This window comes from Ipomoea triloba, chromosome 8 (assembly GCF_003576645.1).
Source record: "Ipomoea triloba cultivar NCNSP0323 chromosome 8, ASM357664v1".
NCBI classification, from domain to species: Eukaryota; Viridiplantae; Streptophyta; class Magnoliopsida; order Solanales; family Convolvulaceae; genus Ipomoea; species Ipomoea triloba.
In genome coordinates, this window is record NC_044923.1 from 11,381,508 (window position 1) to 11,398,763 (window position 17,256).

Consider the following 17,256-nt stretch of genomic DNA (forward strand, 5'->3'; position numbering starts at 1 on the left):
TGTACCTTCAGTACAAAAATAATGTACCCTAAAATAATGTACCTACAGTATAAAAATAATGTACCTTCAGTACAAAAATAATGTACTTTTTATTTTTGGTCCACACAGCTGCGTGGACCATGGTCCATGCAATAACATCATACCTAAAATTTATATTTTTTATTTTAATTGCTTAGAATTTATATGAGTACGAATTATTGTATTTCAAAATTTGTAAAATAAATTGGAGGAATGTGAAAATTTTTTATTTTGTAATCTTTTAACTTAATTTCTACACTTATAATAAGAGCCAATAATATTAGACCCCTAACTGGAACTAAAAAAATATTGGTGTAATAGTCTGCTATAACATATTGTACTTTGTGTTCTTCTTATTGTGCAACCTCCAATTAAATTTCTAATATATCCTAATCCTTTATAATTTTACCAAATTCTTTCCGTTAAATATAACGGAAGTTTAACATTAAATTCTCTAGACAATTTGTTTCTTTATTGCAGTTTTCAAACAAATTGACAATATTCTATAATACAATTATGTACAAATTTCTAACTTTAAAATTAGAATATTGAAGTCTTAATAGGATTCTATAATTTTGTATAGATTTCTAACTAAACCATTATTCTACCCAAAACAACAGTATATAAATCCCTCCTCTTCTCACTGGTATTCACCCAAAACTAAACCTAACATATTCTGCAATACACCATCTACTTGACATTCTATAGGTATGATTGTCAAAATATTATCATGCTAATTCTATTATTTGTATTTGTACTCATAATGGTTACAGTTAAAAAAAAAATCAATGATGGTATACTCATTAATTAGTATAACTTCAATACCGTTATGTAAATATATCTATTGTATAATATGTTCATCTATACTTGTATCCTTGTATGTAATGTTGTGATTCTCATTATATTCTTCTATAATCTACACATTTTAGTTAATCCTAACTCCCTAATCTATGGTTTTTGAATTTATGTTGTAGTTCCCATTATTTTATTTCATAACATCCTTTATGAACATATTTCCCATGGCACGAGGATATTAGTCATGACAAATGCAGTAAAGTTATAACTGTGGGTTGGAGTTGTACAGTTCATGTCATTAAGAAAAACGAACCAAGAAACGCTATTGGAACGCCTGAGGAAAAGTATATGCTCATCGTACTTGAGGATGAAACAGTAAGTAAATAGTTTTCTCCCTTTTATTATTATTATTATTATTATTATTATTATTTTATTTTTATCATTATTAATATTATTATTATTAAGAAGATGCTCTCATTTACCATCAACATCATTGTAAATGCTATATTTAAATGCAAGAAACTCGGGTTCAATTAATAGTGTTTGATAATGGCATTAGAATGTATGATATCACTTTACAAACCAACAAATGGTACATTTATCATCTCAAATGTCATTGTCAAACCTGTCCGGACGAACTATAAAGTACTTGATCACAAAACAATTACACATGGATTTTAAATGGTCGGACTTGTGTCCAAACAAGTGACAATGATGACACGTCATTTGCTCCCATGTAAGTGGTTTATTTGTTTCTACTTACTTTAGTTGCAATTTAGCTATTTACAATTTCGTTATGTTTTATTAAAATATATAAGCATCAAGACTATTTCTTTGATTTTTATTAATTTAACATTTTTTTCTCTCATTATTGTATGACTACTTGAATCAATTAAGGAACACTAATTTAAAAATACGCATTGGACATTGGTTTAATCGCGCAACGCGCATGTGATAACTAGTATATATTGATAAAAAAGATTAATTGTAAAAATTTATTGATAAAAAGAAAATTATTTTTTTGGTGATATAAAAGTAAAATTACTCCTAAAAATAAGAAGAGAATTGTATATATAAAAAATGATTAATGATTAATTATAAATTTAGTCATATAGTATTTTAAAAATAAGAAAAAAAATTTCATGAGTATAGATAATGTAAGGATTTTTCATATGGAGATGCAGATACTCTTTAACCATTTTTAGGCAAAGGAGAAACGCCAAGTCAGGCAGTCAGGCGTGGCTTGGCAACATTATCAACGGTAGTGATTGGTTTGGCAATATTTTGAACGGTACTGATTGTAAAAGATGACGTGTCATAATGTATTGATCGAATGACGTGGCGCCGGGATTGGGACATAGAGAGAGAGAGAGAGAACTAAAAAACCTGCGTCAAAACTCAAATGGCTCCATAACCTTGTTGCCTTTCTCTACTCTTTCGTTCCCAATTTCAAATCAGGAACAAATTAGCCATAGCAAGAACAGAGGCAAAAGGCCCAATTACTTGATCGATTCTCATCATTCCCGATTTCAGGAACAAGTTAGCTATCGATTTCCGAGCTCAAAAGGCCACAAACGCTCTCACTACAAGCAGCAACGATGTGGCGATTGATTTCACTAACACTAGCAGCAGCTATATTAGTGACGTCGGCAACGGCGGCGCTAATGGCAAGACCAGAAGATCTTAATCAGTCAACGGGAGTGGGAACGCATGGGATTCTCTGGCCTGACACAGCGGATGAGGCAGATGAGGGAGACCTTATTCCTGGGACCGAGGACGAGCTCCATGGCGGCTTTTCTTCCTTAGAGGGGATGTTGCAGTGGGCAATAGGTTTCTTCCTCCTCTTCTCCTTCTACTTTCAATTTCAGCATCTCTTTGTTTCAAAATATTAAGACTAGACTTCTTTTGTTGGATGCTTGTTTATTTGTTAAGGTAACTATTGTATTACCATAAATAGTTAGTTAATTTAACTAACATATATGTGAGAGAGGAGGTTGGTTATTAACACTCCTCCATTGCTTCTGTGCTCTAATTGGGTGTGTAGATGTTTGACTTTGTTTAGGCCTGTTAGGAGCACGAAGGTTGGCTAGCGTATCAATTTGATGTGTTTGCGGTATGGTCACTGTCAAAATGTGGGTTGCTTGTAATTGGAATGAAGTTATTTTTTGCTTCTTTTATGTTTTATCATTTGTATGTCATTGGACATGTCATTTGCAGCTATACAAAAAGCTAGATACTTGCAAATGATTCTCATATAGTGTCTCCCCTACATCCTTTCTTGTATTTGATTTTGCTAGAAGACCTTTTTTTTTAAACACTTATGATTCTTTACAAGGTCTTGAAGTTATTTTTGTTTCTTTTTATGTTTTATCATTTGTATGTCATTGGACATGTCATTTGCGGCTATACAAAAAGCTAGATACTTGTAAATGATTCTCATATAGTGTCTCACCTACATCCTTTGTTGTATTTGATTTTGCTAGAAGACTTTTTTTTTTTAAACACTCATTATTCTTTACAAGGTAGTATCTGTTCTATATTTTCTCAATCTTTTTCAGCCCAAAGGATCAATGCCCCACCACTGGTGTTCGATCTTGTGATCACCCATTTGGAATAAAAACAGAGATGTCATCACACTACATAGTAGTTGGCTGCTAGAAGACTTCTTAGTTCTGTGTCTTCTGTTTTTATACTATTCATATTCTTTTCATTCTCTACTACTAAACAACAAAGGAGTGTAGAATGGGCAGGTGTTTTTTTTACCACATCTTACTGATACCCTCACTATTAGGGCATAACCTCAACGATATGCTCTTCTTGATATATTTGTCTGATGTTGGATAGTGTTGACATGTTCAACCGAGATTTATTTTCTTATGTTCAATTCCAGAGATACTTTACTATGGAGTATAATTTAACTAATTTTTGGCATGCCTTGCTTCACAATGTACTGTTTCCAATATTAACACCAATTCTTCTACATTGCATTTATGCTTTCCTCCCTTGTGACCCATCCATTCTTGGGGCATTCTCAATCTAATTTTTCTTGCTCCTATCCATACTATCCTTGATTCTTACCCTATCACTTCATAATATATGCTTACTCACTATCATTAGGGAGTAACTGCACTACTATGCTGTATTTCTCAATAACTTAACCATGACTACTGAGCATTATTTCTTGGTGGAATGGCCTTCAGGGCATTCTGATCCAGCAAAATTGAAGGAAACAGCAAAAGAGGTTCGAAAGTTGTCTCCTGAGGAGCTAAAGGGCCGTCAGATAGAATTACAGGTTAGATTCATAGTCTTATGGTGTAAAATTTGGGAAGAAAAATCTCATTTAAACTATCTTATTGATATTAGGAATAATTACTTTTTCCCAAATTAAGGAAATAGGAATTTATATTCCAATAGTAATTGAGATCAAATAATTCCATGTTTGATAACTTTTTATTGAATATCTCATTTTCTTTGCATTACATATGTCATTTTGGTGGGATTTTCTAAGTTCATAGTCAAGTTGGCTTTGAGAAAAATTGAAATTCTTTCAGTAATATTTATGAACAATTACTCAGTATATTATTTTTAAATTTTTTATAAATAATGAGTGGACACTTAGTAGTAGTTCATCGTTATTGGCAATGAAGTAAGCCTACACTGAACCTTTATGAGTACCATGCAATACTGTTCTTCTGTTGAACAATGTTCCAACTGGGTGAAAGTCATGCTTGTTTGAATGCTGGTCCTATACCTATACCTAAATTCAGTAATCATTGAGATGAAATGATGCTCTTCATTTTAGTCTGGTTAGAGGTTATTCTCGTAATATTACTGATTTACATATAATGTTCATCTTGTTTACCTCAAGACAATGGATCTTTTATTGAACACACACAAATTTCCATACAAAACTAGATTAGGGCTATCATTTACATTTGACCAACTGTGAATAGGAAGGTGAAATAATGTACATTCAAATCCTTGTCTACATTATGTATGAGACAACCATTTTGCCTTAAGTTAAAGGATTAGTTGTATAATCATAACCAACAAGAAATGATGACTCACAGGTAAGAAAAAGAAATACTCTGTAATTTGTTATTTCCATTTAGTAAACTTGTAGTCGAATAATCTCCCACTTGTCTGCTTTTTGTATCTTATATGGAATTACTGAATTACATGAAACTTTCTGCCACCTAATCTAGAGATAGGACAATTTGCTGCCCGATTAGAGGTTCTACAACCGTAATATTTAAGATGTATAGCCTTTAGGATGATGAATATCAACTTTATTCATAAATATGGGAAGCCAAATATAATTTAATGCATAATAAAATGCTATTTATTATCAATTAGTTATATTATTACAAGACAATTTGATGAAAGTATTCCTTATACTGTGTCTCCTAGGGGCTAGGGCATATACATCTAACAGAAATAACTAGATACTATTACATTTTAGTCTCAAGTATATAATAAAAGTTTTAGTTGGATCCAACATGCATTAAGTGTCCTCATCTTCTTTGATCTTAATTCTGCTATGATTTTCTCTGTTACTGTCATTACAGTTTTATTTGGTTGGTATGACAGGAATTTATGGAGAAACATAAATTGCCATCAGATGCAAAGTTAATGCAGATTGCAATAGATGACTTGAAAAATTCATCCATGTCTTTGGAGGATAGATTCCGTGCTCTCTATGAGCTGTTGGAGCTTGTTGAGCCAATAGATAATGCAAATGGTACATGCAATTCCCATCACCTTATCAACATTGGCTTTCATTTTTTGTTGAGAATTTGCAATTTTTCATGTTTTATTAACTCTCCTTGGGAGAATATTTTGCTCATTTCATTTGAATTGTTGGCGTGCTATTTCAAATCCAAGTCTATGTAGGTCAAATAATTCTATAACCACTGGAAAAAACCCATATGACTTTGAGCTCCATAGTTTTCGTTTTTCTGGTTTTCATTGCTATGCATGGTCAATGATCCTTACATGTATGGAATTGCTAGTAGTTCTGAGATTTATCCTGACAGTTATTATCCTTTCTTCAAGGATAGTTTTACTTGTGTTTATTGTCCTCGTGTGTGCAATTTGGCCTTCCTTTAGTTCCTTATTTATGAACATTCTTCTATAAGAAGGATAAGATAGGAGTGATATTTATGCAATTTATTGATTTTTTTCTAGGATTTTTTTACTTGTGTTTATTGTCCTTGTATTCAAGGTTATTAAGGCGACGCCTAGGCGTCTGGGCGGTCGACAATGACCGCCTAATCTGCTCGCCTCGCCTAGAACAAAACGGCCGGCGAAGTCGCCGGAAACAACCGCACGCGCCGGCGCGTGACGGCGGAGCAGTTCGGAGATGGTGGCGCGTGACTGCGTGAGCCCTCTGATGGCGACCGGACTTCTTGTCGTGGTGTCGCCGCTGCTCCCTAAACCTAGCCCAAGCACTGACTTTTACCTCCGATCCTAGTTTAGAGGTTGAAAGCTGTATATTCTATATTTTCCCTGTACATATCTAGTCTGATTTTTCTATGCCTCCCTGTGTATATATATACATACATAGAAAGGACTCAAAAAAAGAATAAGAAAAAGAAAGGACTCTTGAGCTGCCCAATATAGTGCAAGTCTCATGGAACAAGTCTCAATGAACTTTTGGGTTGCCCAATGCAATACAAGTTTCAAGGAATATTAATATGGAATTTGACATTTAATATTAATTTGTTTAAATCTGAATATATATATATATATATATATATATATATTACTCATCGCCTAGGCGGTCGACGGCATCTCGCCTAGAAAGTCCGACTTGATAACCTTGCTTGTATTTGCAATTTGGCCTTCCTTTAGATCCTTATGTATGAACATTCTTCTATAAGAAGGATAAAATAGGAGAGATATCTATGGAATTGCATAAGAAAGGCTATAGTAGCCTTGGATGTCAAATTGACCTTTCTCTAAAAAAGATTGCATTTGTAGTGTTTATTTTAAATTTTTAATTTATGTTTTTTTAATATTAGTTTTCAATAAAAGAAGCTTTCTATTTAGATGAAGATGAATTGGGAAATGTCGTGGAAATTGTCCGGTCTGTATAGTGATTCCCATCATCTTTTGTACTCCATAATCAGAATAATTAGAGAAAAAGAAAAAGGCTGTTTGCTGCTACTGTACAAAAGGGAGAGTGAGGGAGGCAACCATGACTCCCATTGAGCTTCTCCTTGATGGGGCATGACTCAGCGACTGTTTCATAAGATTTCTGTTTCAACAAAACTAGAAATACAATTAGTAGGTCTGAACCATGCATGTATGCATATTAACCAAGATAATATTGTCCAATGTTTTGAGCTCCACTGTGTGTATTTAGAATTTGTGAATAATAACTTGTTCTTTTTTCTTTTTTTTTTTGGGTTTAATTTATTACTCTGTAATATGTATCTTCAAGCACTTGACATGCAATGGAATGTCTTTGTTCTGGGTATGTTGCTTTTAACCACTTGATATGCTTCTATACAATGTTGCCAAATCATGTTGTTGCTGCTAAGAACATGAATTATCAAACAGAAATGGTATTTTGATGTGGTTTGACAGTATATCTTTAAATAATGAATGGTCAGCCTGAGTCCACCCTAACTGCAGTCTGCAGCTGTCCAGTTTATCATGTCCCATTACCAAAAGCACTATAGTATGTTACTTGATGCGAATGAAATTATGAAAATTTTCAGACCTGCACAAACTCGGAGGCCTTACTGTGGTTATTGGAGAACTTTATCATTCAGCGACAGAAGTAAGGGCTCTTGCAGCAGAGGTTATTGGCAAGGCCAGTCAAAATAACCCAAGAGTGCAGAAACAGGTAGTGGACACTCATCTTTTCTTTTCTCCATATACAAGTTCTAAATGGTTTGTTTTCTTTATGATGCCATGAAAGCATTGCTGTTAATTTCTTTTGTTTTTAGGCTTTTGGCTTGGAATCCATGAGATTTCTAATTTTTTGCCCAATGTATAAAACTGTTGAAACAGGTGCTTGAACTTGGAGCTATGGCGATCCTTGTGAAGATGGCAAAGTCATGTTCTGTTGAGGAAGTTACAAAAGCACTCTATGCTATTTCAGCCTTAGTTAGAAATAACTTAGATGGCCAAGAGCTATTTTATCAGGAAGCTGGTTATTCTATGCTTCAGGTAATGTGTATGAAGAGTGAGTCCAGCAATGATTGCACTTGTTTAAAGGTGGTAGCAATAATTATTTTTTGGGGAATTCATGCAGGATATTCTAAACAATTCAACTTTAGACATAAGGTTACACAGGAAATCAGTATCTCTTATTGCTGACTTGGCTGAATGCCAACTAGGAAGTGAAAATAGAGAGGAGCTGCCTATTTTCAGCAACCGTTTCTTCTTGAAGTCTGTGGTTGATCTAGTAATGTCAAGTGACCTTGATCTCCAGGAGAAGGTAAGATATACTGACTTGGTTAATGACGTCTGCGTTCACCATATTCTATAGTGCATTAAAGTAAAATTACTTGAAGCTATGCCTTACAGGGGGTGAAAATGGATGCTAGTAGTGGAGAAGTAGAAGGAAGGGGTTATTTATGTCTTTTGATGTATAGAGGAAAATGGCTAGGTGATTGAAAGTTGATAGCTCATCTAAACTTTTCTAGGATTGAATTAAAGAAATAAATCACTTTCAAATTACATCCTGACATTCACACTCCATATAGGGTACTTGTGGTACTCCCAAATGGAAAGAAAGGTATCAAGAAAGAGATGCTAAACTAAGGCTTGAACAAAACTCTTATAATTTTAGTAATTTGGTTGACAGGTTTTGGTATAAGGTATTAATTGTTTTTTTCTCCATTTTTTTATTCCATTGTTCAAAAGTAGGGGAAAAAAAGAGTAATGAGTTTTATAATTACTTATGAATTTGAATCCCATAGTACGATAGCAAAACTAAAGTATACAAACATGGTAATGAGTATCAAATTCCATAGTAGGGTGCAAAAGTTCCCAACGAAAAAACAACCTTAATTTGATATAGAACAGTAACACTGCCTCTTTATTACAGGCCCTTTATGCAATAAGAAACTTGTTGCTGCTAAGATCGACTGAAGGTCTGGTTTTCAAGGACTTCTGCAAATTGGATCTGTTACTTGAGAGGATGAGACAGCAGTTGCAGCAACTTATGGTAGATGAAAATCACAGAGAGTATGCAATGGACGTGGAAAGTCTTCGGCAAGAAGTGCAGCAGACCTTTATTCAGAAACTGGATAAGGTAAGAACAAAAGCTTATAATAAGTACATTTTTGCTTAAATGATGATATTAATCCTAGCTTGCGAAAATGAAAATAGCAGGCTACTAAAGTTCCCACATGATTTGGTGATTCGATTTTCAACGATCAGCTTTTGGACTCTTTGACTCGAGATGTGTACGCCTTGGGCTATTATTCTGTGTATATTAGGTAGTAATTCACCTATAGTTTTTCATTGAGCCTTAGGTTTGAATTTAGTGTTAGAAAGTATAGTTTCAAGTGCGACGAGGGCAGCCTTGGCACAATAGAGAAGATTATTTATCAATGCAAAAGATTTTTTGATAGAACAGTATTGGCACGAAAAAGAAGATTGTTTGTTAATGCAAAGGATTTTTGAGCCTACTCATAGGGTTTTTCACTTCTCTACCAGCCAACAGCAGTGTTAACTATTATGTCACCAGTCAAACCGGCCTGTTTCGTGATACAATTTGGCTTCTATTCTTCTATGCTGTAAACAAGTTTTGGTTATGTTGAATTTTAGATATTAGACTTAGATTTAGCCCGTTATTATGTGGCCTATTTTCCTATGGAAAAATGTTTCTTTTGTCTTACTTTTATAGTGTGTTCTAAAGTAGTGTTTACTTTTTGTATAGGATTCACTATAAATTATACCACAACAAAATGACCATTTTAAATGCTTAAAATAACTATTTTTTTTCAATAGAAGCTTAGCCTGCTCTTCCTTAAAATAGAAGCTTAGCCTGCTCTTCCTTGACCGGATGGAGAAACTTGGCTTGCTTCTCCGTCCATATATATATATATATATATATATATATATTTTTTTTTTTGTATATATAAATTCTGTAAGGCTATATTTTGCTTTTTAAATAAGGATGCATGTCATATTTAAACACATAAATAGTTAGGCCTTCCCATTTGTAAGTTTTGCACAGTTTTTAAGAAAAAAAAATGAGGTGGAGTGATAAATTGGAGAGAGAAAAAAATGTATACGGCAAATATAGAGATTTTGCAGAATAAGTGGGTCCCACCAAAATTAATGAGAGTTGCGCCTCACGCGTAACTCTTTTGCCCGCTTGGATGCGTAAATATAATTTTTTTTTTTTTGTTTTGTGTTTTATTTTTTTTCCTCCACTCGCATTTTCTCTTTCCTAGTTACACTTATAAAATCTCCTTAAAAACCCTAGTATGCCACATAAGCAAAAGTTATCAGGTTAACTTTTGGTAACATGTTAAAAATACTTGTGCATTGTTTTAACAGGTTTAAGGGTACAATTAGTATTTTTATTATTATTATTTAATTTTAAGGGTCTAATTGCATTTAAATATATAGTTGGATGGCTTATTTGACCATTTTCTAATATTATATGTATAATAAACATTATGAAAAATTAAAAGAAAGGGAGGTCTTGAGAAATTTAGTCTACTATTGTTACAACTTACAATAGTGATATATGTCTAAAATGTGTTGACTTAATGCTACTATGCAAAATTGAAGGTCAAAGTACTTATGAGATTCTTGTATTATAGTGTATAATTAAGGACAATAGTTGACGGTGACGCCAACATCATTTCTGCCACGTCGTCAAGCCAATTCATATACGGAGTTAATTAATGTATAGGGACTAAATTGAACAAAATTAAGATAGAAAAACTAAATTGAACAAAATATTACAGTAGATTAAGGAAGAATCTAAGATTTGGAGAATAAGTAAGGTACATGAAGGGGATAAAGTGTAAAGGAAGTAGGAGCATTAAGGAGGAGAAACTTACTGATGAAGGGTGAAAAAAAGAACCTTGTCACCGTGAACAAGAAGAAAACTTGCCACCATGCACAAAAAAGAATATCATACTTCAACACAACTGAGTTAAATAAACTTCTTTCATGTGAAGTCTTGAAGTGTGAAATGATGGGGATTTACAGAGAAATTTAGCAAGGGGTGGGTGACACTAGTCACACTCCCAAATGTACAGCAAAAGCCAACAGTTATACCATAGACCATGATTCATATTGCATTGTGAATCGTAATACAAAAATTATGTATTTTCAGTTAATATACTTTGTACATACAGTTAACAATTTGTAAATAAATAACTTGATAATTACTGATACATAATATGATAGTTACACTTACATAAACTGCCAATTACAGGTAGAAAATGTGTCAACTACAAATATAGAATAATTACTGACACATAATATGATAAATACATGCACAAAAACTTTTAACTACAAGTACAAAACATATCAATTACAAATATAAAATTTAAAAGTTATTTTTAGATCAGTATCCACGATATAAAGTAATTCCTTTATAATTTGCCAGCAAAAGCTGCCGAGGCTATGATCAATAATCCACAACATTCCTGCCACCTATTATAATACAGGGAGTTTTTTCCACTTTTGGTCCTATGACTTTAGTGCCTCCGTCAATTTAGGTACACGACTTTCATTCCTGACATAAGTAGTGCTTGACTTTAATTTTTTTGCCACTTTTAGTCCTTGACTTTGATTTTTTTTTCCACTTTTAGTCCTTTCATCAGCCATCTGTGCGACAACTTTTAATCGAAATCAACAAACTGTTGTGCTATTAAGGGTAAATAACGTTTAATGTATTTAGGGATTTATGAATAGGCAATTTTACCCTTAATGGCACAACAATTTGTTGATTCTGATTAAAAGTTATCCTTAATGGCACAACAATTTGTTGATTCTGATTAAAAGTTATCGCTTAAAAAGCGAAGCAAAATAAGCAATGATTAAAAGTTATCGCTTAAAAAGCGAAGCAAAATAAGCAAATAACGTTTCTTTTTCCTTAAAAAGCGAAGCAAAATAAGCAAATAACGTTTCTTTTTCCTATTTTTTCTCTGCAAAATAAGCAAATAACGTTTCTTTTTCCTATTTTTTCTCTAATTTTATTTATAGATATATTTAGGGCTTTATCAAAAGACACTTTTACCCTTAATGGCACAATAGTTTGTTGATTCCGATTAAAAGTTGTCGCTTGGATGGCCAAAAGGACTAAAAGTGGAAAACAAATCAAAGTCAAGAACTAAAAGTAGAAAAGAAATCAAAGTCAAGTACTACTTATGTCATGAATGAAAGTCGTGTACCTAAATTGAAGGAAACACTAAAGTCATAGGACCAAAAGGGAAAAAACTCTAATACAGGAGTTGTGACTTATGCGGGCCCGCCTGGCCCACCTGACATTGCTTTTCCTTCTCACCAAAGTAAAGACTATAGGAAGAGGCACGTAGCAAGCCACATAAACACGTCCCACTGTCCCAGAATCAATACCAAAGCAAAAGTACTAGATGTACTTCTAAATTTATACTCCCAACTTTTACTCTCAATTGTGTTCAAATTTGATTAGAGGATGAAGAAAAGGGAATGAACAAAAATCATGGCCCCCTATTAAATTGATCTATCAAAGCATGTCAACTCATATAGAGTAGAAAGTGGGAGTGTGAATTGGGAGTTCATGTACATCTACTCATACCAAAGCGTAAAATGCCATAACTGCTTCAACAAAACTCACTATCAAGTACCACGTCCCGCTGCTTCCTCTCTTGCTTGTATTGATTTTCTTCCTTCATTTAATATTATATCTTATTAATATATATAAAATTTAATTTAATATTTATTTATTTATACACACGTACGTACGGAGTATAGTTTATTGAACAGATTTCATATAACCGGCGAAGGATCGTTGAACTGATCGGTTATGGCAATGCCGGAGACGTTTGAACAATTTGCAAGGCCAAGTGAGTACATATATGAACACCGAAATACATACGCTTTTGTTTTAGTTTCTTTGTAATGTGTTGTTTAGTAATTACAGTCGAAATTTATGTATCTAGGTAGGATTTTTGGTAATTGGAGCAAATGCTTGAATTTTTCTTTTATACATGTGTTTGTTGTTGTTCACTTGATTTGGGAAGTTGATTAAACTTCAATTGCTTAATTCAGGATTGTAGTACAATTTTCATCTGCAAATATGTTTCTTAATGTGACTCCAGTTCGGATTACCGACTGCGATTTTTCAAATTGGGAGAAGTTCTTGAAGTTGTGTTTGATTTCTTCTGTTTGAAATGTATAATGGTGATGGTAATGGAAATGTATGGTATGATTTCTTAGGTCATGATGGATCCTCAGGTAATGAGGGTGATAACCAGTCAGATTTTGGAATATCTGAGGAGGAGAGGAAGAAGAGAATTAGGGTGTTGAAGATGAAAGCGAAAAAGGTGTCTGGAAAAGTTAAGAATTCTTTTAAGAAGAAAAGCAGGACAAGAAATGATCATGGAAGTTCTATTCCCGTAGACGATGACTGGGAAAAGGAAGTAGTGGAGGCTGTGAGTACATTCCGGGAAGTACTGATCATGGAGAACTTGCTTCCTAGGAAGCACGATGATTATCACGAATTGTTGAGGTGACAATGCTACTGATATTAAAACATGCGTGTTTTGAATCGTTCAAGGATACCTTACTCCAAAGTCTCAACTAGTAGTTTCATGCAGATTCTTGAAAGCCAGAAAGTTTGACATTGAGAAGGCAAAGAAAATGTGGGTCAACATGCTTCAATGGAGGCAAGATTTTGGGACTGACACTATTATGGAGGTATTACTATGGTTTATACTTAACCATTTTGATGGATTATCTGCAATGTGAGGACACATGGCATATTAGACTGTATTTTCCAAATAACCTATTCCTGGCTGAACTTTGCCACCACTGATTTAACAAATTGTTGAAATCTGATAGATGACTTGTATGTGTGATATGCCAATTCTATATTAATTGCTAATACCTCATGCTGTGCTCAGGATTTTGACTTTAGAGAACGAAATGAAATGCTGCAGTGCTATCCCCAGGGCTACCATGGAGTTGATAAGGCAGGGAGACCTATTTATATTGAAAGGTTAGGAAAACTGAATGTGGACAAGCTTTTAGAAGTAACTACCCTGGATCGGTATATTAAATACCATGTTCAGGAGTTTGAGAAGTCGCTTACAATTAGATTTCCTGCCTGCACTAAAGCTGCACAACGGCATATAGATTCGAGTTTGACAATTTTAGATGTTGAAGGAGTGGTAAGCACCATAAAATTCTTGGCATCTTTTAGTATAATTCAAAGACTGAACTATATGCTTTATGATTCTTCATTTCTATTATTAGGTAATAAAAACCTGATTATGATTCTTTGTTTTCATTGTTTAGGTATTAAAGAACCTGACCAAACCAATGCGAGAATTTATTATGGAGTTGCAGAAGATTGATAATGACATTTATCCTGAAGTACGCCTCCAAATTTCCTTCTTCGACATTAATACTTTTAAATCATATTTATGTCCACATATTTTTCCTCATTCCCCTACCCCCAAAAGGGCATCTTATCTCATTTTTGATGGAACAACATTACAGACACTTGGCCAAATGTTTATCATAAATGCCGGTCCTGGATTTAGGCTTCTATGGAATGTACTCAAGCCTTTTATTGACCCTTATACTGCTTCAAAGATTCATGTATGTTCAGAGATTAATTGTTCCCATCTATTGACTTCAGAAGCTCTTAATATCATGCGAGGAGACTTACAACTCTTTACAAATTTTAGGTTCTTGACAACAGTTACAGAAGCAAATTGCTTGAAGTAATTAACGGAAGGTAGTAATTTTCATTTCACATACCATTGTCATCCAATGCTCAACTGTCTAATTTCATTCATTCCCTTTCCAGTGAGTTGCCAGAATTTTTAGGTGGCAGCTGTAGCTGTGCTAAGGACGGAGGCTGTCTGAGGGCAGACAAAGGGCCGTGGAGGGATCAATCCTTATCATAGGTAATAACTGTGGTAAATTAAACTGAACAATGCTACTAGACAAAATCTCTGTTTTGCATTACAATATGTTCTTAATTAAGGTTAGCCTCTGCTATACAGCTTCCTGATTTTGGTTTTCCTTTTTCTTGTTGCTTTATTATATTGCCCTGGGAGTTTGCAGCAATGCATCTGCCTGCTAGCTGCTACTGCTGAGTTGAGATCTGAAGTTGAACAAATTAGATCTATGGTAATTACCAAACAAACAAGTTGATGAGGCAAAGAAACTGAAGTTGGTGTTTATTTGTAACCTTGTCAGCCAACCATTATTGATGTATTAAAAGTTATCAATAATTAAGACTGCATTAGCATTATTATATGCAATTGCTGTTAAATATCAAAACAGCATGTTTTATTGTTAGATCACTTTCTGCATTACAAAATCACCTTTCATCTAGAATTCACAAAATCCTTTTAAATATCAAAACTATATACATGGATATTAAGGAAAATTGTTTCATTGGAGAAAAATAGTTACCTCGAAGTATTTGGCATAATTTTTCAAATGAAGAGGAGATTGTGAAGACTGAAGATTATTCGACAGTATTCAGCAGTATTTTGAAATCCATGCTCCCCACACCTACATACTCCATCTCCACCACAACTATCGCCATTGCCACCTCCCCTGCCACCACGATGAGTGAAGAAATGGATTGTGTATATTCACGGCAAATACTCATATTACAGTCATGGTTACCATAAGCGCTAGGCGCTAGTCGGCAGTCGTAGAGGAGCGCCTAGCGCCTAGACAGTATGCTAGAGAAGAGAGTGTGTAGGATATTAGGTTATTTATCTTTGGGTAGTGTATGCTAGAGGTAATCATATATATATATATATATATATATATAGGGGCGGAGCCAGGAAGTTTGGGTTGGGGGGCCAAATTTAGTCGGGATTATCAATCATACAATATCGTTATATACACCATACATGATTGTATAGATTATTATTGATAATTATTTTTAATTATACTATCAATAGTATAATATATGAATATATAATTATATGAGTATGATCGTTAAGGTTATCAAACATTACTTTCAAATTTTTCACATAACACAAAATATATACAATTGTAAAAAATAAGAAAATTACACTTTTCATCCCTAACTCCCTGAGTTATAGGCCGGGTAATTGTAGAATACGTTTCTAATTGTTGGTCATGCTCACTTTTCGTCCCTACGACATTAGGGACGAAATTTGTAATGTTAGTATAGCTTAAGAACGAAGGGTGAGTACAACATATTATTAAAAGGACGAAATTTGCGACACCAATTATAGTTTAGGGACGAAAAGTGAGCACGACCACCAACTTAAGGACGGAAAATGTAATTTTCTCTAAAAAAATATTTACATTTATTTAAATATGCATTGTCACTCTTTTATCAAATAAAAAGTTGTCAATTGTTTGGTCAACTAATAACTTTTTTATAATAAATTGATATTTGTTCTATTGATTAATTAAATATATATATTTCAAAGTTTAAGGGATGAAGATGAAAATCAATATTTCGAAATAAAGAATCATTATTAATTTTTGTAAATTTCAAAACTAATAATTTAACATAGCAAATTTACATCCTAAAATTTTAAATAAATAATAAAAACACATAAAAGATTATCAATTAATTAATCAACCAATAAAATTAAAATATACCTAAAAAAGTTAGAGAGTAATGAAGTTAAATTAAATAGTTAATGTCTTCCATCGTTAAAATCTTAACAAAAGAAACAAGCTAATTAATAAAGAAAAATTGTTAATTTGATTATTTGATTGATTTATTTTTATTTAATGAATTTAGGCATTAATATATATGTATTTTGAGTTCATTTGAGAGCATCCTTATCAGTGGAGTTTTTTCGCGGGAGTTTTTGTAGGTGTGATTAGGAAAGATAAAATGAGGTGGGAAGAATAAAAAAAAAAGACAAATATAATTTAACAAAAAAAATCAAAAAGCTATGTGACAGGCGCGCCTGTCACGCCCATGCGGGCGCGTGCACTGCACGCGCCCGCATGGGTGGCTGCTGTGCGTTGCGCACAGCAGCCATCTTTAAAAAAAAAAAAGTCTGACCATTTGTACTATGATCCCTTAACTTGCAGGAGTGTTTTTTTCAATCTCTCTCCTTCTCTCTCTCTTGACACCATGGCAATAAACCTGACAATATCTCTTCTTGATACACAGATGGTGATGCTATGATATTATACATAATAGATTTTTTAAAAACAATAGGAGGGGCCAAAAGTGTAAAATTTTTATATTATAATAATATATACATATATACCTACTAAAAAATGAGGTGGGGG

General features: G+C 33.5%; 2 protein-coding genes across 5 annotated transcripts; both read left to right on the forward strand.

The window, feature by feature from the left end:
* Positions 1–2,206: 2,206 nt before the first annotated feature.
* LOC116027931 (hsp70 nucleotide exchange factor FES1) lies at positions 2,207–9,626 on the forward strand. 2 transcript variants are annotated; one of them, XM_031269714.1, is made up of 8 exons: positions 2,207–2,643; positions 4,014–4,105; positions 5,404–5,554; positions 7,539–7,666; positions 7,834–7,992; positions 8,078–8,263; positions 8,876–9,082; positions 9,160–9,626. In XM_031269714.1, the coding sequence occupies exons 1-8, from the start codon at positions 2,412–2,414 to the stop codon at positions 9,181–9,183; spliced, it is 1,179 nt and encodes a 392-aa protein (XP_031125574.1). In that variant the 5' UTR covers positions 2,207–2,411; the 3' UTR covers positions 9,184–9,626. The 2 variants fall into 2 exon arrangements, with proteins under 2 accessions (XP_031125574.1, XP_031125575.1); XM_031269715.1 differs by having other exon boundaries at positions 2,209–2,643; positions 9,163–9,626.
* Positions 9,627–12,607: 2,981 nt separating this feature from the next.
* LOC116027665 (phosphatidylinositol/phosphatidylcholine transfer protein SFH6-like) lies at positions 12,608–15,312 on the forward strand. 3 transcript variants are annotated; one of them, XM_031269376.1, is made up of 10 exons: positions 12,608–12,622; positions 12,754–12,845; positions 13,219–13,510; positions 13,599–13,698; positions 13,905–14,171; positions 14,299–14,376; positions 14,503–14,604; positions 14,694–14,743; positions 14,816–14,915; positions 15,076–15,312. In XM_031269376.1, the coding sequence occupies exons 2-9, from the start codon at positions 12,806–12,808 to the stop codon at positions 14,913–14,915; spliced, it is 1,029 nt and encodes a 342-aa protein (XP_031125236.1). In that variant the 5' UTR covers positions 12,608–12,622; positions 12,754–12,805; the 3' UTR covers positions 15,076–15,312. The 3 variants fall into 3 exon arrangements, with proteins under 3 accessions (XP_031125236.1, XP_031125235.1, XP_031125237.1); XM_031269377.1 differs by lacking the exon at positions 12,608–12,622 and adding an exon at positions 12,635–12,653 and having other exon boundaries at positions 12,766–12,845; XM_031269375.1 differs by having other exon boundaries at positions 12,621–12,845.
* Positions 15,313–17,256: the final 1,944 nt, after the last annotated feature.

Excerpts from the sequence above, each read along its gene's own strand:
- LOC116027665 (XM_031269376.1), top strand. The coding sequence starts at position 12,806 with ATGGCAATGCCGGAGACGTTTGAACAATTTGCAAGGCCAA. Across the intron at positions 12,846-13,218 it reads TGAACAATTTGCAAGGCCAA|GTCATGATGGATCCTCAGGT; the intron begins GTGAGTACATAT and ends ATGATTTCTTAG. Across the intron at positions 14,172-14,298 it reads TTTTAGATGTTGAAGGAGTG|GTATTAAAGAACCTGACCAA; the intron begins GTAAGCACCATA and ends TTCATTGTTTAG.
- LOC116027931 (XM_031269714.1), top strand. The coding sequence starts at position 2,412 with ATGTGGCGATTGATTTCACTAACACTAGCAGCAGCTATATTAGTGACG. Across the intron at positions 4,106-5,403 it reads GCCGTCAGATAGAATTACAG|GAATTTATGGAGAAACATAA; the intron begins GTTAGATTCATA and ends TTGGTATGACAG. Across the intron at positions 7,993-8,077 it reads CTGGTTATTCTATGCTTCAG|GATATTCTAAACAATTCAAC; the intron begins GTAATGTGTATG and ends GAATTCATGCAG.